Below are 26,844 nucleotides of genomic sequence, written 5' to 3'. Positions count from 1 at the left end.
TTAGCAATGACCTTTTGAGTCTTGCCCTCCTTGTGCAAGGTGTCAATGGTCATCTTTTGGACAAATGTCAAGTCAGCAGTCTTCCCCATGAATGTGTAGCCTACAGAACTAGACTGAGACCCTTTAAAGGCTTTTGCATGTGTTTTGATTAGAGTGGCACCAGGGGCCTTCAATACCGGCTTTTTACAATATTCTAATATTCTGAGATACTGAACTTGGGCTTTTCATTAGTTGTCAGTTATAATCATCAAAATGAAAGAATTAACATTTGAAATATATCAGTCTGTGTGTAATTAGTGAATATAATTAACAAATTTAACTTTTTGAATAAAATTATTGAAATAAATCAACTTTGTCATATTAGTTTTACGAGCGCTTGTAACTGCAGCCAGAAAATGACAAAATAATCACCAAGAACTATTTAAGAACTTTCATTTTCAAGGGTAAATTTGCAGACTTCACTCTAAATATGGATCAAAGGTAAAAGTCTACGGTTGCTAAAATCCTAGCAACAGCCAAATTGATTAACCAGCTAAAATGCTTAAAGTACAAGACTTTATATATGTGGGATCTGACTTTCAACACTTGGGAGGCAGATTTAATAACCGTGGGGTGAAGTTTTTGATTTCTTTTTATCTGTGTGCAGAAAATAAGTTTTGACACAAGACACGTTAGCCTGTCATACTACTGTATTCCATCTTTCAAAAAAGAAAGACAAGATTTTAATATTACTTAACAATATGTTAAAAGTAGCCAGTTTGGCTTCAGTGTTAATACAATATACACTCTATAACAGATTGATAGTGTGAGTATCCCCCCCCCCCAATTTCATTCTGAAAGCACAAGCTGACACAAGCTGGCTACAGGTCAAATAAACAAAAAAAAATATATATATATATATAACTGATACACTTTTACTTGTCAAGTTTGTTAAACAGAACTTAAAACAAAACAAAAAGTCAAGTATTTCGGCTTCCTCCCTCCTGTGAAACAAGATGGAGGCAGTGGGGAAAATGGGGAAGTGGAAACCAGCAAACCAAGCCCATTCCCTCGTCAATTGTGTGAAGTAGAGCTGGGAACAATGGGATTGCAAGCCACAGTATCTCAAATACATCTTTAATTCATTATAATTCTTTTTATATTCTTTCCATTGTCTTCTTTTTAAAGAAGGAACATATAAGCATCTTTTGACTACAGGTGAGCCAGTGTAAGAAAAATAACTCCAGACCATAAAATCACACAAGCACGCAAGGAAAATTACATCAGATGTGATTCTTTTGGGAAAATGTTTTAATTGAATGTTTGCAGCTGGATCAGTTCAGTCCAGATGGATCTGTGTTGTTACCACACGGACAAAAACAAAGCAAGGCAGCGTGGGTGTGGTTCTAGGAGCGGGTAAAGATGGTCAGACAGGAAACAGAGGTTTGGAGGGTGGGGGGTGTATAGCTGATAATGTACGGATCGGTGCTCAGACAGTCATTAACACCCTCAGTGTGCAGCAAACGTAGCTTTCTTTAAGCTGAAGTTTGACCAGTTGATGGAAAGGCGCTGGCGGGTCTGTCGAGCAGAGTCCAAGCAGAATCTGGGAGAAAAAACCAAAACCGGACTTTAAAACTACAGAAATCGGATTTTTTTTACTCTGCTTCAAGTCTGGCTGGATTTTATTTTTAAATTTCTTCCAAAAATAACTATAATGCAGAGATTTATTATACTACATTTGTATTGACAGCTTCAGCCTTGAGCCTAGCCATTAGCTTATCAGTCCTGTTGAATGCCTCTCTGAACAGAGGCTGTTAGGAAACCATCTCAAACACATTCATTAAAAACACTTAAAAATGGAATAAATGTCTCTTTATGACAAAGCAGCTGTTCTTGACAATGTGTTTCCATTGAAGTGTTTATTCACTCATTGTGTTGCCGTAACACACGTACCTTTTGAAGTACTCCACCTCCCTCTCCGTCTCGTCCATCTCAGTGCTATCTAGGTCGATGTCTTTGGGCAGGAACACATCATCTAGAAGAATTTACAAAGGAACAAACAGTGTTTATTCACACGGTTACCAGCATCTATGACGGTTCGGTGAGCTTTAATTAGAACTCTGGTGATGAATGGGTTTGATGTGAATCTTCAGTAACTTTGGCTTAGTTAACAAAAGGAAATCAGCATGTGGCCGTTTCTGTGCTTCACACTTTAACCGTCAGGTTGAGTCATAACGATACCGACCTATCGAGATGCTCGTCTTGTCCCCTTTCTTCTTCTTGCCCTTCTTAGCTTTGCCTTTGGGCTGCGGCGACTCGGCGCCGGGGAGTATGCTGTTCTGCTGAGCCTCGGTGTGAGAGACAGGGGAGGGGGACAGGTTAGGGACTGGAGGACTTGTCCTGTCTTCCTTTACTTGGGTGAGGGGTTGCTGCTGCCTTTTCCCACCGGCACACTGGTTGTTACGCTTTTCCTCCCGACGTGGTTCGGGGTTTTGGGGGGACGCGGGGGTGTCGGCGGGCCTGATCCGCGTTGCTTTGGTTTCTGTTGTAGTGGAAGGACCCGTGCCGTTAGCGGTCTTTGCTATCTCGGAGCTCTTGGAGAACTCTGGGACTCGTTTTACAGCCAGCTCGGAGGTCACCGCCTTCCCCGACTGCTTGGCTTTAACTTTGCCGTTTGCTTCGATGGGAGACACGCCATTTTGGAGGCCGACGGAGGAGTCGGGGGCGTTGGTCTCATTACAAACACCCTTCGCAGCAGAGTGTTTGGAGCTGTGCTGGAACAGGGGACCTGGTTTGGGCTCCCTCCGGTCAGGGAGGCCAATAAGAGTCTGAAGCAGCTGCGATTTCCCATTCTGAAGATGATCTAAAACGTTCTGAGCAGTCTGTTTGAGAGGTTGTGGGTTGTTCTGAGGCGGAGTATTGTTTTCCTTTGCTTTCTCTTTCTTTTTCTTCTTGGCAGCACGATGCTGCTGCAGCTCCTGCAGCCGCTGCAGCCGTAGCAGTTCTTTTTGAAGTGCTGCCTCCTCCTCTTCCTGCCGCCGTCGTTGCTCCTCTAACAGCTGTTGCTCCTCCCTTTCACGGGCCTCTGCCTCCAAACGGGCTTTCTCCTCCAGCTAAACACGTCAAGACACACACATTTAGTGTCGCCTTTTCTCTGATATAAGTGAAATAAACATACTTTAAACAAAACGGAACCTCTTCTGGTTCGGTGATTTACACAGAACAGCTGTTTTGAAAATCTTCTCCAAAACAATCAATAGGGGGACGTTACCTTCTTCTGTTTGTGCCTGGCTCGTTTGGCTGCCTTAGAGCTGGTGGCAGGTTTACTGTCAGCACTGTTAATAAACTGCAGAAGGTCCTCCACCCGCCTGTGGTCCTCCACCCCTCCATCCCTTTCAACCACAGGCTGCTGCTCTTCGCGCTTCGGCTGTTCCTCCTTGCGCTTCGTCAGACGTAAGCGTAGCTTCTCCCGCATCTCTGCATAGTTTCGACTGGTAGGAGCGGCTGGTGGCTGAAAACAAACAACAGATTAGACCCAGAAAACTTATTAGAGAAAACGGGAGAAAAAAAGTGTGCGTCTTACCCCCCCATGACCAAAAAACTCGCAGTAGCAGCAATCACAGTACTTTCCTTCCTTCTGATTGGTTGAGGTGGAGGTAGAGGAGCTGTGCTCAGAGCAGCTGTCCTCGTCCTGACTGTCCTCTCCGTCGTAAGGCTGGGGCTCGTAGGACCCGTTTCCTTCACAGCGATGGCCTTCGCAGTCAGGATCACTGAAAAAGGAAAACCCGGCCCTTCTGAGCAACAAATAGCCTCTCCTTCCTAACAGGTGAGAGTGAGTGAACTCACCTGCAGACACTCGGGGGAGCGCTGGCAGGACCCTCCACTGAAGCTGCTGGGGGTTCTGCGGGTGGGAGGCACAGACCCTGGTGTGACTCCACAAAGCCTGGAGGCTGAGCAGCCATCTCCGGAAAGGGCTGCGAGCCCATCTGGGGGAGGTGTGATGAGGGTGCTGGGGGCAGAGCGGGGCCCGAGAGCGGAGGGAGAGAGGCCAGACCCGTGGAACAGTTTCTGGGGGTTGCTGTGGCGGGCTGTCTGTGGTCCTCTTTAGCTAAACTGTGAAATATGTCATCTAGACGAGACAAAAACAGAGTTTCGGTTTTTACCACCATTTAAACCAACAGTTAGAACTGGGGCGATTCAAGTTTTACTTGGTAGAACAGAAATAAAAAAATAATTAAATAAAAACAAACATGAGGAACACTAAAGGAGGTTTACACAAGTTCACTCGTTTTTATTACACTTGCAGTTGTCTCTAGTATAAATGAATGTCCTGTGAGTCGATCTGTGTGGGGGGGGGGAAGCTCTGGCGCTCCTGTTTCAGGAACTGGGAGTTAGTCAGAGGAGTGGGTAGCTGAAGACGGCGGTATTTGGAGACTTATTTCCTGATATGCTGACACCTGATCTCTGATTGGCTAACAGCAATGCGACCCTACCACCAACTCTGCTCTGAAACGTTGAGGTTTCCTTTCACACAAAAAAAAACGCAAGCCTGAAGGATTTCTGCCGTGTGGTGGAGTCGCTAATGCTAACGGTTAGCTTCCACTAGTCAAGATGTTCTCATGATGTCATGAAAGTGTTGAAATAACTTGCCTTGATGGGTTTCAGAGTTGAAGAATGATATATTTAATCACATTGTCAGTACAAACCGAAGCACTAGCCGCACTTCCTAGATTACCTATAGAGTTGGGTCTTTTGGAAGCGAGATGGATGGGGGGGTTATTACTTGACTGGACAGTGGTGGCGGTGCAGGACACGGACGACGTGGCCGCAGACGTGGCCATCACTACACGGTTGGTCTCTAAGAAGGCATCCTGGAAGTTGTAGAGACACTTTTTCTTGGCGCCAGTCTTCTTCAGCTCTTTGGCTTCTGAAGAGGAGCAGGACGAGGATGAGGATGATGACAGAGACGATGACAGTGAGGACGAGGAGGACGTGGGCAGAGGTGTGGACAGGGATGTGTGATCTGCTTGGGTAACGGCGGAGGATGTCAGAGGGAGGGGCACATCTGGGAGGGGTGGTCCGAGCACGTCACCTGTGGAATCATCAGACCAAGGAAAGGGAATGAGTCACTTATAACTGAACTGATTCTTTCCTGCTGCTGCTGCATCTGGGCAGCTCACCTGGCAGGAACTCAGGCAGCTTCATCAAAGCAGCGTCCCACAGATTTTCAAACTTCAGAGAGAGGCACTGTAGTGAGCTATTCCAGTCTCCCGCCCCGCCCGTCCCACCGAAGCAGTTCGGGTACACGTGATCTGGTAACGGGGAGCCGAAGGCCGGCTGCTTGGCTGCTGAGTGGTTTGGAGACAGAGGCTGAAGAGACAAAAACCAGATTATAAATACGGCTTTGGACAATTTCATTTTGACTTGATTTTGGCTAAATGAGGCTCAAGCGACCCCCCTGAGGAGATAAAATCCTAACTATGACAGCAAGTGAAACTATAATACAACCAAGAGCTTTGTTCCTGGAACAGAAGAGAAAATCCCCGCTGCTGAGGAAGTTAATTAAATCCCCCTTAAATCCTACGTAGATTAAAAAAAAAAGGCTAAACTGGACCGCTGCCCTCACCTTGTGCGTGAGGGAGGGACTGGGTGGGTAGAGAGTCGGGTGAAGGAGGGGTCGGGAGAAGTTGTGTAAGGGCAGGTGTCCGTGAATGTGTGGGTACAAGTGGAGGGCGGGGTGTGCAGGGGGAGCCTTGGTGTCGGTGAAGAACTGGTGTCCGACAGCGGGGGGAGAACCAGCGTGGAGCCGGCTGGGGGGCGGGCAGGTGGCAGGGCTCAAGGGGGAGCCGCCGGGGTCCTGGTTGCACACGTGGCACTCGCAGGCATGCTGGACCTGCTCCACCTGAAGTTGGGATTAGATTATTACGAAGGGTCAGATTAGAACAACATTCTTCAGATTTGAGACTTTTACTTTCTTTTTACTTTCTTGAAATGTAAAAAAATCCCACTTATTTCCTAACGATTTACTTTATATTCACACCACCCATCTCTGCAGCCTCGTGAGTAGTTCTGCTTTCAGCTGAAACTAGTCCGCCCGTCAGTCGGGTGTGTGTTCTACCTGTTGGTGACTGTAGGAGGGCGGGGGACTGTCGGCCTTTCCCGAGGAGAGCTCTTCATGCTTCCCATCAGCCTGGCCGTTCGTTTCCTCTTCATCACCTTCTGATGAACTGCTGCTGCTGGTAATGTGAGAAGACTGAGCCGGAAATAGGGAGAGGGGCACAAAAGAGTAGTGTGGACATTAGAGCCGTGTATTTCCAACACTACCAGTAATCCATTAACTCACGTCATCATCTAGAAACTCTGCTAGGAAATGTGTAACTCATCTTGAGCAATTTTCTTACATCCTGATCTTTTGGTGTTTTAATGTTTTATTGTTATTTATTTATTTTGTCTTTCCCTTATTCCTTTTGGCCCATTTTGTTTTTGACTCAGCTTCTTCTTCGCTTGTTTTTACTGCTGTCCTTGTGTTAAAAATATAATGCATCAAACTAATAATAATACTGCATTTTTGTTTATATTTTCAAAGCATTAATATCATTTTAGGCATAGATCTCTTTTAGAGCTGGATTAAAAACGATTTGCCCAGATTAGATTAGATTCATCTCTGGAACTACAGAATTAATTTAAGATGCTTTGTTATTACAATAAAGGGGAGAAAATCAGCTCTCGCGTTACCGAGTGAGACTTTATTATGTAGATAATTAAAACAAGTCATTTTCATAAAAAGAAATAAAAAAATTGAAATACTAAACATTGCAACATGAATAAACTTTAGAAAAGAAGTAGATGCAATTCAATTACATCTAAAAATCCAGTCTGATCTTTTAGAGAGGAGTTAGTAAATAAAAGTCCAGGTGGACGTGTGTGCCTGAGTTCTCCCCACTGACGTCTCATCATGGATAGTCATCACATCTGGCTCAAGAGGTGTTTGGGAAAAGTCCACCAAACATAAAAAAATAAAAAATCCTACACAAGCTGATTATTAACATTATCATTTTAAACACAAAGTAGACACGTACTCCATATGGAAAGCCAGTATTAAACATTTTTTTTTAAATAAAGAGTGTTCTATGTTAAAACCATCAACATGTGGTTAAAGCACACCAACACCAGGTGAGACTGCCCATTAGGCAGTCCCGTTTCTGAGGAACTGATGGGTCGATGTGAAAAGCTGACACGTCCAGTAAATAATCAGAACCAATAGAGCCGGAGGGTGTGTACCAATAATCCCTATCCAGCATCATTCATGAATCATCAGAAGGGAACTGTGAGAACGAGGAGTTTAGGTGTTTCTACACGATCTCCAGGAGACAACATTTTAATTTGTTAGCAGATTTCTGGACCCTGGACGTGGACATGAACGTTCACCCTGAAAATTTGTATAAATATCATGACTGGTACGGTCCAGCTACCATAACTCACCCCGGCCTTCAGTGTCGTGTTGGCGCCTTCCCTGTTCACGTTGTTGTGAAGTCCGTACACGGCAGCCATCACACCGTTGTCCTCGTAACTGTTCAAAGGGTACATGCTCCCAAACTTACTAGACAACGACGGCACTTCGTCATCATCACTAATGCTGTAAGCAGAGAGAAATGAGTGGTGGGGTTAAATATGAAGCCAGTCAGCATGTCAGTAAGGTGTTTTAGGTTTGACGTACAAAGTGTTGGTGTCCCCTTCAGGCAGGACCAGTCTTGAGTGTTGCTGTATTGTGATGGGAGAACTGGAGTTGGAAGCAGACGCTGAACTGCCAGAGGACAGACTGGGAGGATGGACCTCAGTCAGGTAGTCCTGGGGGGGCTCTCCTTGAACAGGCAGCTTCATGTGGAGGTCCTCAGCAACAGGGGAGTCCATGATGCCACATGTCAGGATGTGGGAGAGACTGCAGTCATCACACGTGCACCTGTGGTCGAGTCAAGGCAAATCCCACCGAGTTTATAAGTGAAAGCAAAACTTTAGGGAAAATAGCAAAATACACAGAAAACTGTCATAATAACTCCAGACAATAAATATAATAATAATAATAATAAATATTAATACTCTCAGAGTGTTTTAGTCTCGGTTTTATGACGTTCTGCATCTGGTTTTAGTCACGCACGCTGTTGCTTAGTCTCCTACTCTATCTTATCTACTAACAGTCAGCTGCTTTATAATCTATTCCTGTTTGGGATTTGACGAGTTTTATAGTTTTTACTGTTGTAATTTTAAATGAACTTAGGTTTTAATATGTTCGGCACTTTGGACGACAGCGTTGTATTTTTGAAGTGCTCTATAAATAAACACGACTTGACTTAATAACAAACAAGGATGGTGACATTTTAACAAGACAAATGTCCTCTAAAAACAATTACGGAGTCGTTGCAAGATTTATTTTTCCTCAAGACCGAAAGAGCAAAAAATATGAGACATCTTCAAGAGGGGTTTGCAACCAACTCGTGAATAAAATGTGTAAATTGAGACATCTTGAGAATAAACAGCGATGTGCACCATTTGTTTGCTAGGTCACTTTCTCCATGTGGAGTTAAAGTTCTCGGGGTCTCGTTCATGAGTGAGGGAACGATGGAGCGGGAGATCGATAGGAAGACTGGTGCTGTGTCTGCAGTGATGCGGGCGTTGTACGGATCTGTGGTGGTGAAGAGAGCTGAGCCGGAAGGCGAAGCTCTCGATTTACCAGTTGATCTACGTTCCTACCCTCACCTATGGTCACGAGCTTTGAGTAGTGACTGAAAGAACAACATTATGGATACAGTCGGCCGAAATGAGTTCTCTCCGAAGGGTGTTTGGGCTCTCTCTTAGAGATAGGTTGAGAAGCTCAGTCATCCAGGAGGGGCTCGGAGTAGACCCGCTGCTCCTCAACAATGACAGGAGCCAGTTGAGGTGGTTCTGGCATATGGAAAGGATGCCTCCTGGTGAGGTTTTCCAGGCATGTTTCACTGGGAGGGGACCTAAAGGAAGACCAAGGACACACCGAGGGGACCTATGTCTCTCAGTTGGCCAGGGAACGCCTTGGAATTCCCCCGGAGGAGCTGGCCTAAGTGGGTGGGGAGAGGGAAGGCTGGGCCTCTCTGCTTAGGCTGCTGCCCCCACAACCTGACTCTGGATAATCGGAAGAGAATGGATGGAAGGACTTTCTCCATGTGACATGGTCACATATAAAGTCCATCACAAGGGCTGAACATTCAAATTAGGTGCAGATTTAACACTGGTATACGTTCCCAACCTTCAGTCTAAATATAGCCACTAAAAGCAAAATAAATAAAAACTACAGCCCAGAAAGATCCAGCATTCAAATCCTTCCAGAAGTGTGACAACACTACAGCATAGTAGGGCTGCTCGATTATGGCAAAAATAATAATCACGATTATGGTGACTGAAATAGAGATCTCAATTATTTAGGACGATTTTTCAATTAATGTTGATTTTATTTGTTTTTATTCTGTCATAAAACTGCTCAGGGCACAATCAGGACAAAAATAAGAAACAAGATGATCACTAAAATAACTCCTGATTCCCAGTATAAAAAGACCAATATACTTATAGCTCATGGTCTATGACCCAAGGGCTATAGACCTTGGTTTAACTCATGTAAGTCTAACCAGTACAGACCCAAATACCAATATCTTGCAAATACTGACAGCAAGAATTATACAGTGGCATTTATAACAAATAAATGCAAATAAATTGATGTTCACAAAATGTTGCATAACATTTATGTAGTCGTGTCAAGGTGCTGTAGGAGAGTGCACTAGCGCCGTGTCCTCAGAGAGATTAGTTATTATTTATCAGCGTGAGGAACTTATTTCTACCTTATTTATAAACTATTTATTTACAAGTCCATCAGTTAATGTAATAACTGTCCTAACCACAGCTGCACTCCCCACCCCCCAACTTGGTCTCACAGCAATCAGGGGCAAGCTGCACGTGTGTTAAGCGTGCCGCACGCGCACATTTAGCCGTTTTTAGTGGCTCAGAGTCCGCAGGTGTGGTGTGTGTCACTCACTCTGGTTACTCCAACAAGGAGCCGGCTCCGAGAGCCGTTTCTTTAGCGACTGACACATCACTACATCATTCCCTTTCCTAATGTCCTGAAGAACGGTCCGGAGCGCAGGCGGAGTGTTTAGCTAACCTGCAGGAAATGTCGACGACAGTTATCCAGAAAGTAGCTAAGGGTTACCAGAGATGTTTCTGAGGTGTTCGCCAGGTACTTTTAAGATTTAAAAAGTCAAGAAGGGGGTCTGAGAAGCTGCTAGAAATAGCGTCAAAGTCGCCAAGTTGGCAACACCGTGGGAGAAGTGCTTCATTTGCAACTCGGGGCAGCGCAAGTGGGAGGAGCAAATAATCGGCTTGTTTTGTTTTTATAATCGTTCAAAACTCAGATCGTAATCGTGATTAAAATTCGATTAGTTGAGCATCCCTACAACATACACATCAATGCTTTCTTCAGTCGAGTGATGTCAGTGCAGAATTATTACTGTGCATGTAAATAAGGAGGAACAACAACTGGAACCTTTGGGGAGGGACTGTATTTGATGTAAAGGTGAAGACATGAGTATGTTTGTCAGGATGTAACCGAACCGTAGACGACAGAATGACTACTGACAGCAAATGTTCAAAAGACCCACCTTCTTCTGTAATTACAGTTTGGACAGTCTGGAATACCAAGACGAGATGAAAGCATCCTCATAGTGTCTGTGAAGACATCTCCGGTGGAGGACTTTTTACTGTTGGGTAACTAAAGACAAAAGATGAGGAGATTAAAAGGCTCTGGAGCCTAGAAGGTAACGTTTAAGTCCAGTGTGACTGCATCATTATTGTACCTGTTCTTCTATAAATCTTCTCTGCTTAAAGAACTCCCAGTCCTCCTTCAGCATCCGCTGCTTCGTCTTCAAGGTCTTAAGAGGAGCATATGATGAGTATTCACAAACAAGAGAAACATCAAACGTTGTGACAGTTTTAAACACTTACGCTCTTGCTGACCAAGGACTTGTGTGGCTCTGCTCTTTGGTTGTTGAGACTCGGACCGTCCACCTTAAACAGCAGCTGCACGTGAAACAAAAACAGCAATGAAGACCTGTCGGATCTCACACATTTCCTCAACTGCTTTGCCTCAGAGTCCTGGGGAGCTGGTGGGACATCCTAGACAGGACACACGGGTCCATCACAGAGACAAACAGCCACTCACACCTGAGGAACATGTAGGGTCAACCCTGTGGGGGAAACTCACGCCTGCATAGGGAGACCTGCCAATTCCACACAGAAAAGCCAGGTTTTGAACCCGCAACTTTTTCGCTGTCTAAAGCCTGATTTAGACTTTATCAGCTTGGCTGCGGAGTCGCGCACGCGCATCGAGGAAATTGCGTTTCTCCGATGCCTGGGGAGTGTCACAAAGCAGTTCCCCAACAGGGCCGCGGCGCTTTTCCAGGGGAATCCTGCCCCCATCGCGTCACATCTCAGCTCCACAATAGCTGACACATTTAATATTGGGTATTTTTATTGTGTTTATGTACATCAGAACCTTTTCAACACGGACACACCTGTCCCTCATTCTCCTCCACCCCTTCATGCGGTCGTCACCTCTAAACCCACGTTCCCCTCATCTTACTTCTACTCCTGATGAAGGTCTCTGACCGAAAGCTTGACCAATAAACTCCTACATCGCAGATTGAAGTGTGCAGATTCTTATTTTGTTTATTCCACATTTTACTTCTAAAAATAAAATGTCTGCTGCTTATCTTTGTACTCCTTCTGCTACGGGTGTGTAAACGGTCATATCGCATGACTTTTTCCACAAGACGATCTGTCTGCCGCTAGACATCTCCTTGTTTTTATTGAAGGAGTGAATGGCGGTAAGGAAGTAGCATTCTAACCAATCAGTCTTGAGGTCTCTGTCACTTTTGGCAGACCGTTAAAACACTGGGCACATCTCCCGTCACCCTCTGAGGGCCCGCCGCAGAGCCCGTGCATCGACATACCATGGCGCTGCTTGTCTCTGTACCCACGTAGACAGAGAAGCAGAAACCAGGCCAAGCCAACAACTTTTTCTAATTCGCCGTTAGCATTGTTGGCTCAAAGTTAGCTCAACGTTAGCCTCTAGTCTTCTTCACCAATATTAAAGTACAACAAAAAGACAGCGTGACCTCTTTGGCTGAGAATAAACTTGCTTTTAAACCTCTCGCTGACACAGACTGCGTCTTGCTGCAGCACTGCATGTAGTACTGGAGTACTCTGCTAGGGAGCCCAGCAGAGTACTTAGACGGAATAGAGTGCCGGATATGTAGAGTACAAACAAAACAAACACTGCAGCATTAGAAGAGATTTGCAGCCAGTTCATTTTGAGATCAGAACAAAAGAAGAAGAGCGTGGTATTGCATTTTAAGACCTCGAAAACAGAAGTGGCGTAACAACTGCGAGAACATCTCGCTCATTTTGTCAACTCCACCTAATAGTTACTGACATATTGTAGGTTGCAAACCTGTCGCCTACGCGTGATGGCTTTAGGGCTACACGAAGTAACTTCTGGGTCGCTCCTTTTATTGGTTAACATTCTGTCCACGACACTGCTGCTTTTTGCTGGCCGACAGCGAATTACAAATGCAGACACAAGTGTTGTGCTGAAGGCTTGGTAACTGTGCAGGCTCACATGGTTGGCTCTGAACACAGGCGGTATGGAGGCGAGACAGATGGTAAACAAAGACTACGTTCCTCTTCGGCCTTTTTGAAAGCAGAAAAACCGACAACCCCCAGCTGGCTGAGAACAAAATCTGTTTGGATGTAACCTGCTTTCCAACATGATTGAGACATTAAGACTGTTTTGTGATTATTTCCCTCTAAAATTATTCCTTGTTGCACCTTTAACCCTTCAAACAGACTTGCTTTCATTTTGACATTTCACATTGGGTGTGTATACCTGCTCATCAACATAGTCATCAATCCTCTTCTCACACTCCTGCCACTCAGCCGCCACCGACGCCATTTCCTGCTCCAGCTTCTGGTAGCGATCCAGCAGAGTCTGGTACGTGTCTTCATTATAGGAATCATGAGAGGCTGTGCCATGTCTGAAAAGTGTGCGTTTGTGGAGGGGAGGGGAGAGGCATGAACTTTAGGAACAACAATTTGGTTGGACACAAATGGGTTTCATCGTTGGAAGTTTTAATCTCTAAAAGATCCTCATCAGACAGGTTTGTTTGGTCAACACAAGCACCTGGTGAGCCTCAAGCCATCATGATCTCAATTCTCAACAGTAAGCTTCAACTCAATCAAATCTACATCGTTTCAAAGATGCAGGTCAAAAAACAGACATAGTTACACCCACAACAATTAGAGCCCTTCAGTTATGGCTAATTGTCGCCAACTAACTTAAAAATAAATCAAAGAGGACAACACAAACATCTTACTTCAGCTGTGCAACTAGCGCTGGTAAACTGTTGTGTAGGATCGGTTCAGAGAACACCAGATTCTCAAAAAGGTGCTTGTTGTGCAGCTCCCACGTCACCTGGAATTTCTGGAGGTGCTCGTTCTCCTGGAACACAAAGCAGCGTGATCCAATAATCCTACACCGAGTTAGCCACAGCATTGTCTGACACATACAGGAGGTGAGCTAACCAGGGTGAGCAGGAAGCTGCTGATGGTGCGTGCGGCTTGACAGAGGGCGCTGTACTCCTCCAGCAGCAGAGAGATGAACTGGTGGGCCTGAGGAGGTCCCTGAGCTGCAGCCACAGCAACCGGAGCTCCTGCAGTCTTGGAGCCGGCAGAAAGGTGCTTCAGCAAACGCATCTTCATTTCCAGTACGTATTCTCGAGCCTGCTGCTCCAGCCGCTGATAGAGCTGATATGGATCTTTTACACAAAGTCTACAGGAGGGAAAAACGCATTTAAGCTTAAAAATGCTAACAAAATAATAAAAAAATAAATGAAGATGTAAAACTGATCTGGAATATAAAGTTTTTGTTTCCAGTCTTAAAAGACCCTTTCATGACACAAGAGAGACCTCTAGTGGACAAACACAGGAGGTGATTTTACCTGTCCACCAGTTCCTTCATGCCTTCTCTCTCCTTTTCCAGAGGCTGGTCCTGGTCGTCTGCAAGCGGCGTTCCTGTCTGGCGGTAGATGCAGCGGACCAGATATCTGACCTCTGACCAGTGGTTCTGCAGCTGCTGCGACTCTCTCTCTGACTCAGCAGAGAATTCACTGTGAATTAAAAAATAATAATAATCAATAAAAACATCAAAAAACAATCTTTTCCAACCTATCTTGATTCTTACTCAAACGTAACTTCCATCTGCATATTTAGACTTTACTGACCGTCTCTCATTGCACGCTTCACAGCTGCACACGGTGTCAGAAGGCATGGGCGTGGTGAGGTCTGGAGCAGGGAGCATGGGTAACGTAGGCGCAGCAGCGCTGAGTCGGTCTGCCGTGGCGGCCTCCTGGGCCAGGTTTCCATTGCCCACAGGCATGTGCATCAGAAAGTCCTGACTCTGAAGGCAGTTCACCAAAAACATGAGTTTAGAAACAGTTTACATTTAAATCATGATAAAACCAAAAGAGAATGTCAGTCACGCTTGTGTTGTTGACTGAATCATATCAATCCTGTTATCATCTTATTGTAAAGATTAACTCATTTATACGTTGCTTGATAAAAAGAGAAAATGTTGTGATTCTAACTATTTTTGTGGTTTTAATGCCTGGTCCTCATCATCAGATAAAATTAGGCCCATTACAAAGACTCGACACAAACTAATGGAGCCAATAAGAAGCTCACATAATGGAGGAATAATAAGAAGTGCTGCTACTGTTTTATGGCTGGACCCTCAGCATTCCTGCATGCTGGCTGATGCTTTAATAAGGAGAATCAGTTTTCAGCACGAGTCATGGCCCGTTTGTGCCTAGAGGACGGATCGCTGCCAACCTTTGTAGAGTAACCTGCAGGTGATGTGAATCCCAGCACTACAGAAACACAGCATCATTTGTTTGTTTCTAGATGAAGGACCCACAACTGTAAACATCTGCTACTGACGAAAAAAACAAGACACAAACACTGAAGCTGGCACGCTGTAACAGCAGCTATGTGACGTCAGTGATGAGACAACATCACACCCCGACTCACCCCTAGCGACTGCTCCAGGGTGCTGCGTCTGTCCTCCTTCTCTACCGTGAGTCTACAGTCTGAGCAGACCCACAGAGGGAGCTGGAGGGCACTGGGGGTGTTGGCGGGCTGGGTGGAACCATTTTGGCCTGAGATGCCAGTGTCCGAAGGAACCACGCAGTCTTTACGCTCACATCGGCACAGGAGGCAGCGATCTCCAGCAGTGCAGGGCGCCCGCTGGTTCAGGCCGAAGGTGAATGGAGTCTGAAGAAGAAATTAGGATAAAACATTTGATTTCAGCTAAACATCAAACTACATTTTTACTGTTATTTTCTAAAGTCTTTGACAATTTTAAACAATTTCTATGATTAATCAGCTCACCATCTTGTGGGACCTGCTGCACAGCAGGTACATCCAGCTGTGTCAACAGCACAGTCACACACCATTAGGAAGACTAAAGCTTCTCTCCAGTCAACAGAATGGTGGTGTAATAAACTACAGACGGAAGCAAACTGAGGAATATCGGGTTTAAATAAAACAACCACACACACACGGCTAACAGATTCATGTGGTGTGTTAATAACAGCTTAAGTAGAAGTAAAGTGTGGAAAAATCATCGTCAGAGCATCAAGAAGAAGATCAATAAACAGGGTATCTGCAGGTTTAAGGGAGCCAAATTTAAGACTTTTTAAGACCTTTTTAAGGCCACTTTGACCAAATTTAAGCTATTTTTAAAATTAAATTTAAGCTATAATTTCCAGCTATTGCCTGGAACCGGTGCTAACCACGTCGTGAACGTGGGATTAGCCATCCAGTTACCATTAAACTTGCACTTCCCATGGCGCAAGCTCCCACTAGCTTAACCAGCTAATGTGCTCATCTAAAAACAGCCCCCTTTTACAACCAACTGAATGTGTACGGTTCCGCTTACGCCAACATCGTACACAAAAAATGCTGAACACTAACTAGAAATTCACGAAAATTTTTATAGAAATAAAATAATCTTGTTTATTGGGTCTTTGGTAATTTAAGACCTTTGGAAACTGGATTTAAGGATTATTTGTCATTTTTAAGGATTTTCAAGGCCTTAAATTTGGAAAAGTAAATTTAAGACTTTTTAAGACTTTTTAAGGACCCACGGATACCCTGCATAAACCAGGAATCTGGTCAAATTTTCCTTCTTTTCCATATCTTTTAATTTACTGCAGAAATCAAACCGACTTTTTCCGAGTTACACTGGAACACACCAGCTGCAAAGCGCAGCCAAACGGATCGCCCATAAGATTCGCACACTGCCCGTTGCTCCTCTGTTCACATCAGGCGAGAATTTCTAACCAGCGCTTCTTCTCACACCTACTGTTTTCCAACCCCCACCACCGTGCCCTTGCTGTGTGTGTGTGTGTGTGTGTGTGTGTGTGTGTGTGTGTGTGTGTGTGTGTGTGTGTGTGTGTGGCAAACATGTGTGTGGCAAACATGTGTGTGTATATTTATGTTTATCCCTCTAGTCTGTTTAGATACACAGAAATTATCACATTTATCAATCGTAGTGTTTTATTTTGAAATTTGTCTATATTTTGTTAAATCTACCAGCCTGCCTCTTCTGTTTTGGTTTGACTTCCAGCCAGAATTGACGTGGCTCACTGACGGCTCACGCCGCAGCGATCGCTGTACAGCGCGAGCCTTCGTGGTGCTTCCAACAGCGTAGGTTAACAAGGGCACTGAAAAGATGCGCTCGTCGTTCCACGGTGCTCGGCGACGCATCATCGCGCTTCTGCATCTGGCGTTTTCCGGGCATACGTTTTCTTAATAAAACAACATACAACATATTTTCCTTTTTTAAACGGTATAATGAACCACAATCAGGATCAAAATGGGACTTTTTGGAAAGGTGCACTTATACACACTTAAAGGAGTCATCACCTGAAATTTCACTTGAAAAAAGTGTACAGTCAGGTCCATAAATATTGGGATATGGACACAATGCTATCATTTTTGGCTCTGTACACCACAACGGATATCAAATGAAACGAACAAGATGTGCTTTAACTGCAGACCGTCAGCTTTTATTTGAGGGTATTTACATCCAAGTCAGGTGAACGGTGTAGGAATTACAACAGTTTCATATGTGCCTCCCACTTGTTAAGGGACCAAAAGTAATGGGACAATTGGCTTCTCAGCTGTTCCATGGCCAGGTGTGTGTTATTCCCTCATTATCCCAATTACACTGAGCAGATAAAAGGTCCAGAGTTCATTTCTAGTGTGCTATTTGCATTTGGAATCTGTTGCTGTCAACTGTCAAGATGAGATCCAAAGAGCTGTCACTATCAGTGAAGCAAGCCATCATTAGGCTGAAAAAACAAAAGAAACCTATCAGAGAGATAGCAAAAACAGTAGGCGTGGCCTAAACAACAGTTTGGAACATTCTCAAAAAGAAGGAACGCACCGGTGAGCTCAGCAACACCAAAAGACCCGGAAGACCACGGAAAACAACTGTGGTGGATGACCGAAGAATCCTTTCCCTGGTGAAGAAAACACCCTTCACAACAGTTGGCCAGATCTAGAACACTCTCCAGGCGGTAGGTGTGTCTGTGTCAAAGTCAACAACCAAGAGAAGACTCCACCAGTGTGAATACAGAGGGTTCACCACAAGACGTAAACCATTGGTGAGCCCCAAAAACAGGAAGGCCAGATTAGTTTGCCAAACAACATCTAAAAAAGCCTTCACAGTTCTGGAACTACATCCTACGGACAGCTGAGACCAAGACCAACTTGTACCAGAGTGATGGGAAGAGACGAGTATGGAGACGGAAAGGAACTGCTCGTGATCCTAAGCATACCACCTGATCTGTGAAGCATGGTGCTGGAAGTGTCATGGCGTGGGCATGTATGGCTGCCAGTGGAACTGGTTGTCTTGTATTTATTGATGATGTGACTGCTGACAAAAGCAGCACGATGAATTCTGAAGTGTTTCGGGATATATTATCTGCTCATATTCAGCCAAATGCCTCAGAACCCATTGGGCAGCGCTCCACAGTGCAGATGGACAATGACCCAAAGCATACTGCAAAAGCAACCAAAGAGCTTCTGAAGGGAAAGAAGTGGACTGTTTTGCAATGGCCAAGTCAATCACCTGACCTGAATCCCACTGAGCATGCATTTCACTTGCTGAAGACAAAAGTGAAGGGAAAACGCCCCAGGAACAAGCAGGACCTGAAGACTGTTGCAGTACAGTAGAGGCCTGGCAGAGCATCACCAGGGATGAAACCCAACGTCTGGTGATGTCTATGTGTTCCAGACTTCAGGCTGTAAATGACTGCAAATGATTTGCAACCAAGTATTGAAATGTATAAGTTTGATTTATGGTTCTTATTCTGTCCCATTACTTTTGGTCCCTTAACAAGTGGGAGGCACATATGAAACTGTTGTAATTCCTACACCGTTCACCTGACTTGGATGTAAATACCTCAAATAAAAGCTGACAGTCTGCAGTTAAAGCACATCTTGTTCGTTTCATTTGATATCCGTTGTGGTGGTGTATAGAGCCAAATATGATAGCATTGTGTCAATGTCCCAATATTTATGGACCTGACTGTATATGATGGCTTCCTAATGATTTTTCACTGGGCAGGAAGCTGATATTTAACATTGGATCATTTATTTTCTTTGACCAGCCCACATGCACCCCACGAGCATGCACACTCCAAACCAAGACCCTGAGTTCTGGCCCTAAAGTCATCATAAAGGCAGTACCATACATGGACAGCGCTGAGCAACGCCGCTATAGAACGCACTGCTCCGCTTCCCCTCAAATTCAGTCGAGCGCCAGCATTACTGAAAACGGGAGAACGGAAAAGGTCAAAGCGAGTTTCACAGGTGAGCTGCTTAGTTGTTGACAGCCAAACTCTACACATAAATGTGATTGTTTTACCAAAATCAAACCAACCCGACAAACACTGGTCCCACGGCAAGGCTGTAGAAGACTCACAGGCAGAAAAAACGTTTTAACTTTCATGCTGGAACTCGTCGTCTTTAAAATTATAGTAATAACAGTTCGTATTTCAGAATATCAAACTTTTATCAGACTGACGTCATTTCAGCTGTCATCAAGCGTCCAAATGTTTGCTGTTTAAGCCATTTTTGGTGACAGAAATATTTTCAGTTAACAACAGGGTTCATAGCGATAGCTCCACTAGCAAGACATCCAACCTACACACAGAGGACCCGGGTTTGAATCTAGGCTGGGACATATGAAATGGCAATCCGATTGTTTTAAACAGTAATGATAGATTTTTTTACAGTAACACAGTAATAAGACGCCCAAATTTTAATTATTAAACATCCAAATTAGAAATGCCAAAAGACATTAAATTCACAGCTAGAAAATATATTGGTTCAACTTTCATTTTGGAACTATTTTCCAACCATGGCAGGACGTGTGACTTGGAATCTTATGTCCAATATGGCTTCAACAAATTATTTGGATCATCGATGAATCATGGGCGGGGTCTCGACTCGATTAATCGGACTAAATGAGAAAATGTAAAAACTGCTAGAGAAACTTTTTTCCCTCCCTTACTTTAACAATAAAACATGATTAGAAAACAGTTCAATAGAGCGCAAAACAACATACTGTCACCTAAAAACAATTATATATATATATATATATATATATATATATATATATATATAATTAAACTATGATCAGTAAAATTGTATGCATTTCCTAAACATGTTCAGTAGTAAGCTACTGGAAATGCTAATAACATTTCATTTCTACTGCTAAAACATGTAATGGTGACATATCTTTTATGTACGGGTAAGCAATGATCCAATTTAAATTATGTTCACAGATAGACGTGTTTGTGAATAGGGCTGCAACAACGAATCGATAAATTCGATGAAAATCGATTACTAAAAGCGTTGGCAACGAATTGCGTCATCGATTCGTTGTGTTGCGCAACTCTTCCAAAAGCCCCCTCCCCTCCTGCCCGCCGTTGCACGCAGACCGGTGGAGAGCCGGCAGGTGTTTGTAAGAGGAACATGGCAGAAGCAGCGAGACCCCAAAAAAGTAAAAACTTCTAAAGTTTGGGAGCATTTTCAGTTAAATCAGGCGAAGACATTCGTTACCTGCAACGTTTGTAGGTCAGACTTAGCATGGCACGGGGATACTACGGTGATGATGCAGCGTCTTAAACGCAAGCATGTCAGAATCATCAGCGAGGAAGGAGAGAGCTCGGTGTCCGGGTAAGTTAAAAACTTTTCAAAAGTGATTCACCCAAGCCCCGGATTATTACACAGGCTAGACATGCCCTAAGCTCGTAAAAAAAAGTCTATAAAACTGTAAGCGCGACGCTATTAGATAGGCGGGGGGGGGGCTCGCGCCGCTGCGAGCCGGTTCCGCCGTCACATTCCCGCAGAAACTGGTTGATCACACCGGGGCCAGACTACTAACATGTGGCTTTACAACCACAATGTCCTCAGAAGCGAAAACGCTTTTAAAAGGGAGGGAGGAATCCTAACTGTTGCTGCAGGCGTGTTGTGTGAGAGTGCAGTTATATACTGGTTAATATATTTTTGGGTTCAGTTGCTTTCATGTGGCCTAATGTGAGTCTATTTGGGATCATTGGAATGATCAGCAGCATTTCTTGATGTGACTTTATGGCAGTTGCCCAGGGCATCATCACAAGGAAGATGGCATTCATTTACTTTTGTTTTATTTGGTATTTTTCAGTCATTTTTGGAAATAGTGATTAATTTTGATTAATTCACAGCCTATGTTTAATTACATTTAAAAATTAGTTGTTTGACATCCCCAGTTATAATAAATGTCTACAGATGAGATCAAACAAAACAGATGAGAATTGCCCTTAAAGAGCAAGTCACCCCCAAATAAACATTTTTTGCTGATAAACTAAATAAACGAGTGTCTAATCGTGCTGCAGACACGTGTCGTCAATAATTTGGCACTTCAGTGCATCTTAGTTAAAATTTAAATATTCTGCCTAAAACTGGCAGTGTTGTGCCGTTGTCAGGTAAAAACTCTGCACTGTATTTTAATTTAAATCTGCCACCGCTATTGGCTAAGAAGTATGCTATGATGTAAACTGGTACATTATGATGTCACAGTGCTGTCGTGAGCCTGAGTGTGTGTGTATTTGTTAGCGGCTCCGCCCTCTCGGTCTGCCAGGCAACAGCATGTGTTGCATTTTTCAAACATGAAGCGGGAGTGGAGTTAGACTCTGGTAGGGGTTGACTTGCTCTTTAAGCTGTTTAACTTGGACCAAGCATTTTAGGTCACAGATAGGTGTAGCTTAGGGTCTCTTTCTATACACCTTATAAGACAATTTAGGTGATGGCATGTTGTTTTTCTGCTATTGAACTGTTTTCTAATAATGTTGTGTTTAATAAAGTGAAGGAAGGAGAAAAATAACGTTTCCCTAGCAGTTTTAAAAAATGTACCTATGTAATCCGATTAATCGATTAATTGTGTCGAGACCCCATCCGATTAATCGATTATCCAAATAATCGTTTGTTGCAGCCCTATTTGTGAATTACATGCTGTGGTGGCTTGTCATACTCCTGCAGCTGTGTTGAGCAGACTCAAAGCAGCAACCTGACTGCAGCGGTTCTGCTCCATAGCGCTGCAGACAGCTAAGCATAAACAGGATGGTGGGGACTTTTCTTCCGCTTGTAGAGTTTAGATGTTCTTAGTTTCACGACCATCGTGTTTTTTCGGAACCCCGCTTGATCGTGAGACTGTTACCCATTTGCATTAGCTAATCTGCCCGTAGTTGCACTTTTGATCCCAAACTTTGGACTGTTTCTGCCTTTGTGTCTTTGCTGGTTCCTCTGTTTTGCTCCACAGCACCTAGAGCACATTGTGAGCCAGTAGAAAGCATCTTCTTTACACAATAACAAGCAACTTACCTTTGCTCAATAAAGTTCTGGGGGAAAAAGTAACTTGAGAAGTCACACGAGTGCTACACCTAAAAGTACTTTTTCGCACAGTTTTTTTTCATCGCATGTGCAACATACATGTCTCTCGCTCTGATCAGCAGCCGCATACAGATGAGTTGCATGCATCGACTGTTACATAAATCATTCATTGAAGTCAAATGTATTGATTCGTTGTTGCAGCCCTAATATCCAAGGTAGGTCCCGGCTTCCTCGACTCTGATTATAAGTTCACATTCTTTTTTACAAAACTCCCCAAATCAGCTTTCTGTTGGTGGCGGTGGCAGGAGAACAGCCTACACTTAGCAAGGGAAGACAGTTTGCTGCTAAATGAAATCGACAATCGTAGTAGGGCCCTTCTAGCCAATCAGAGGCGAGAAAGGCCGGATCGCCCTTGGACATCCTACGATTCCAAATGACGCATCCAGCACAGCCGAAACATTGTGTGTGCTCTTGTGAGAAAACACGTCCTTTCCAAAACAGGGTCAGAAACGCACTTTTTATATTATTTTTCCAATACAAATTATTTTTTATTAGTGATTGCATCGATGTGAAAATTTTGGGCCAATATCCCATAATAATATCACTGTTATGGCTGATACCGATATACAGATATTAATGCTTCTAAAGTCGGATTTAGTGTAGAATGAAAATTATTAAAGCTGAATTTACGGTATTATGTACTCACAACACACAATTAAACTTCTGAGATGATTACAATCACAGTCACGTGACTATAAATACCCCCCACCCCACCCCCGTCACCCTCTGAAACAGATAAACAAATGGAAACTAGATAGAAAAAATATTGGTTGTTAATATCGGCCTACTTTTATCTATTGGCCAATAGCCAATATGTTAAAAATGACTAACAGCAGCCGATACGGATACTGATGCCGATATATTGTGCATCCCTAATTTTTATGGCCTAAAAGACCATGATATGATGCAGATATGTAGTAACGGGGGTGACTCCTTTAAATACACAGCACCAGGCTGCCTGGGCATGTTCCTGGTCCTGATTTTAAATTTCCTTTGCTAAGTAGGTATAACGGTCAATGACAATATATAAAAATGTCAAATATCAGTCGACCTCTAGTCGTAACCCAGATGCAAGCTTCTAAATAATATGCAGTATTATGAATTATATTTTTTACAGTGAGGTTGATTTGAAAAATGTCTCACTGCATAGACTGTCCACCAGAACATCTCCTAAACATTTCACCAGCGTTCACAGGCACACATTGAGCAGTAATCCAAAGTTAAACAGCTTTAGCCTCTCCACAATGTGTTCACTGTAAGCAGTTTTAGATTTAAATATTTTATATTTTCCCTGAATTCTAAACATCAAGCTAAATTTACCTGAAGGACTCCGGAGAAGTCAACATTTACTGGTCCTTCCTTAAACTGTGGAGTAACGTTGTTGTTGTTGTTGTTGGCTTTGACCTGAGGGACACAAACAATTCATTGTGTAGAGAAAATTCATAGCTTTGTAGCTGGTTCATTTCAGCCAGTAAAATTTTAAAAAAGTCAAGCTCATTAGAGTGGCTCTTTTGGCACTGATCTTTTTATTTGAACTGCTGAATCAGGTGTTGGGAGCAGGGACAGAACTAAAATATTCTGGATAGAGGCACTTGAGGACCAGGGCTGTCAGTAAATCGAGTCTGTACACATCAATATAAGGTACAGGGTCACACTTGTGCTACTAAAAAATGTTCTGAAACCTGTTAGGTCACAAAAACCTTTTTAAAGCAGCTTTTTGCAGTTGGAAGTAGCAACCTACTCATTTAAACCTGATCTATGTGCATCATTACCATAAACACACTATTCGAGTGTCAGCAACACAATATATTGGGCGCAGTTTATTGCCACGCAGGACAAATACATAAATGTTGAATAAATTCCTTATATCTGTTCCAGCTAAAGCTAAAACCGAACCACGTTAGCTCTGCTATCCGAACACTGTCTGAGTTACGATGTTAGCTTACTGATTTACGACTTTGTTAAAAGCTTCATTGGATATCAGGAGCTGGTTCAAACCAATCAAAACTTATTTTAAACGTTGTTACAAAAACGTCCAGCAAATAAAAACATATCAGAGACCGGACGGAGCTCAAGTTGCTAGCACGATAAGCGAACATTGATTAGTAGCTAGCTAAGAAACAGGAGCTTGTTAGGCACCTGTGCTGATCCTAATGATTCACCCGATTAATCTTGGCGTGACCTACGTAATCTCCACCTACACGGACTGTACTGGCTCAAAAATAATGCTTCCAGGCGTTCAAATTGTTCTTGATGGAGCAAGGAGCTCTCAACTTTAGCTTAAGAATATAGCCAGTGGATCCGCTCCTTTAAAGTTCACCGGCACCAAACTCGGCTGGCCGTGATGACCGGCGGCAAAGAAAGCTCAAGGAAAGGGAATGCGTATTTATTGGAACAATTTTTATACGTGGGGCAGGTTTACGATCTTTAGTAGTTGGTTACATATAAATAAATAAAAAAGAAAATCAAGGGTACATTCTGGTTTATGCACAGCATGACATTCATTACATTCACTGCATTTTGCGTCTTTATTACTTAATTTTAGACAACATTTCGATCTTGAAATGTAACAGTTATATTTTGTTTGTATTAGCCATGTGGTCGAAGGCGGCGTATGTTTTATCTAAGATCTATCTACGATGTTGATGCTATGCTTGATGCAACCTCCTACATGTTCCGGTATTTAAATGGTGCGAACTCATGCTCGGCCAACAAAGTTAGCTTCGTGTTAACGGCGATTTGTCACAACATAGTAAAGCCAAGTGCGTGTCGCTATACTAGTTAGCAACAAACCCTTCACTCCCAAACTCACTGATCACAACATTTCAATTAGGCGTAGTTTTCTATTTGGTTGTATAACTGTCTACATTTCCTCGCATCTGTTTGGGCCCAAATCAAAGATTTCGCTTATATCACTGTAGTTCTGACATCCCCTTGTTAACATTCTTACCTCTCCGTTCAGTCCTGTGGTGGACCCCATATTCCCGTTGCCTGTACTTCCAGATGTTAAAAAGCTGACGACCGATGCAGGTGTTGCTGCTCCTAAGGCCTGCGCTACCCCGGCCTTGCCACTGCTGGTGTTGCAGACAGCACTGCAGCTACTGCCACCGCCCCGCTTGTTCTTCCTGCGTTTAGCCCCCCGTTTAGCATCAGTAGGACTCATTTTTTCCACTAAAGAGGAGAGACAACTTGCCTTCCAATGCTGGCAAAGTCTTCAGCGCAATGTCTGACAAAATCACCCAGGTTTAAAATCAGGAGAGTGATTTAAAGACTCTCAAAACGACGGACAGTGAGTCCCATCAAAGTGCAAGCCGACAACATAGATTTCAATATGGCTTCTGTAGCCGGACTACTAGGCACAGCTTGCGTAATTACGTAAACGTTCGTGCACCGCCCGGGTGCTTCTGGGAAATTGAGTAATATGTTGAACTGAAATGAAAGCAAAGAATGGATCAAAATATTAACTTTCACTTTTTGTCCGGATCAACTTACTCTTTTGACAGTATTATCCTTAAAAAAAACTACAGACAAAGAGTACATTCTGTAAAGATACATTTTGTGAAAATTATATAGTTTTAACAAAAACACAAGTAATATAACATGTCATTTTGTTTAGTAAAACAAATTTACATGAAAAAGTTCATTCGTTGAGATTTTTAAACACTTTTTGTTACATTTCTAAATCCCCAGTTGCACTAATACTTTATGGAGACATGACCACCAAAGGTTGTCATCAGAAAACGTGTGAAAGTGTTTATTTAAAATTGTTTGTACACCACTCTAGTGTACGCCTTTTAGAGAAACAAGCCAACGCCTATGGAGGGCTCTATCTGCCAAATTAGAAAATGAGGAAATAAATAAATGTGAACACAAAAATGTAAATAAATAAATTCGTTGATAAAACTGAAAAAAATAATTGAATTAATTAATGTGTCTTTCCGCATTTCATGATCTGGTTGATTGATTGATTGATTGATTGATTGACAGGAAGACTCTTCCACACCCCTTTGTATTGGTTTAAATGTCCACATGCCAGAGTGATGTGTTGGTCATGAACAAACGGTTCTCAGACCCGACTCGTTGGAGGAGCCGGAGTGACTTACAGACGGTATCCACAGGCTAACTGGCCACTAAAAAATGGCAAAATGTGCATGCATGGCACACGCCCACACACCGTCAGTGGTCTCTGCAGTGAGACCAGAAGGGGGAGTGCAGATTGCTGTGAGAGAGAAAGAGGGATTGCACCATTGTCACATATAATGGATATTTAATTTCCATAGACATGAATTATAAGGGTTTGTTTGTAAATGGGAGGTTCCCAGCACCGCCATTTTGACCGTGCCACACATCTCGTCACGCCCAGACAAACCAAATGTGGGAAAAGAATTGGAGCTGACGGTGGGTCTGTTACGTTTGGAACAGGGTTGGAACAAATGAACCAGTGGAGCGACTAGCTTACTTAGCTAACCCAAGAAGGGCTCCGGGAACTGGGGTAGCCCCCGCACAGGTGACTGCCTCCTGTGCGAGGCTGTAGTCATGCTAGTCGCCTGTTGATTTCTGAGGCTGACATCAGGAACAGCCAGCCGGCTGCTCTAGCAACTGTTCCCCGGCAGAAGAAAAGAGAAGCTGGGCACCCACTCAAATTTCTTATGCAGCCCCACTAACATGTTTGACCAAGCAGTTAAATGACACAGCATTTCCCCCCATTCAACCAGCAAAATATAGAAC

At 43.6% G+C, this 26,844-nt stretch overlaps 1 protein-coding gene across 2 annotated transcripts; it reads right to left on the bottom strand.

The window, feature by feature from the left end:
* Positions 1 to 1,272: 1,272 nt before the first annotated feature.
* On the bottom strand, positions 1,273 to 25,426 carry fam193a (family with sequence similarity 193 member A). Of its 2 annotated transcripts, none has more exons than XM_015964263.3 (23): positions 25,067 to 25,426; positions 23,437 to 23,520; positions 15,142 to 15,384; positions 14,337 to 14,512; positions 14,055 to 14,222; positions 13,639 to 13,885; positions 13,431 to 13,555; positions 12,944 to 13,091; positions 11,002 to 11,076; positions 10,854 to 10,928; positions 10,659 to 10,768; positions 7,697 to 7,939; positions 7,462 to 7,615; positions 6,098 to 6,232; positions 5,606 to 5,881; positions 5,160 to 5,349; positions 4,715 to 5,071; positions 3,826 to 4,108; positions 3,563 to 3,749; positions 3,251 to 3,490; positions 2,225 to 3,092; positions 1,933 to 2,014; positions 1,273 to 1,582 (listed from the first exon to the last, which is right to left on the bottom strand). In XM_015964263.3, exons 1-23 carry the CDS (start codon positions 25,277 to 25,279, stop codon positions 1,489 to 1,491), a joined length of 4,773 nt encoding a protein of 1,590 aa, XP_015819749.1. In that variant the 5' UTR covers positions 25,280 to 25,426; the 3' UTR covers positions 1,273 to 1,488. The 2 variants fall into 2 exon arrangements, with proteins under 2 accessions (XP_015819749.1, XP_015819757.1); XM_015964271.3 differs by having other exon boundaries at positions 4,763 to 5,071.
* Between the last annotated feature and the right edge of the window lie 1,418 nt (positions 25,427 to 26,844).

Source organism: Nothobranchius furzeri, chromosome 4 (assembly GCF_043380555.1).
Source record: "Nothobranchius furzeri strain GRZ-AD chromosome 4, NfurGRZ-RIMD1, whole genome shotgun sequence".
In the NCBI taxonomy this organism is placed as follows: Eukaryota; Metazoa; Chordata; class Actinopteri; order Cyprinodontiformes; family Nothobranchiidae; genus Nothobranchius; species Nothobranchius furzeri.
Note: the sequence above shows the minus strand (reverse complement) of the source record. Positions and strands in the feature narration are given on the sequence as shown.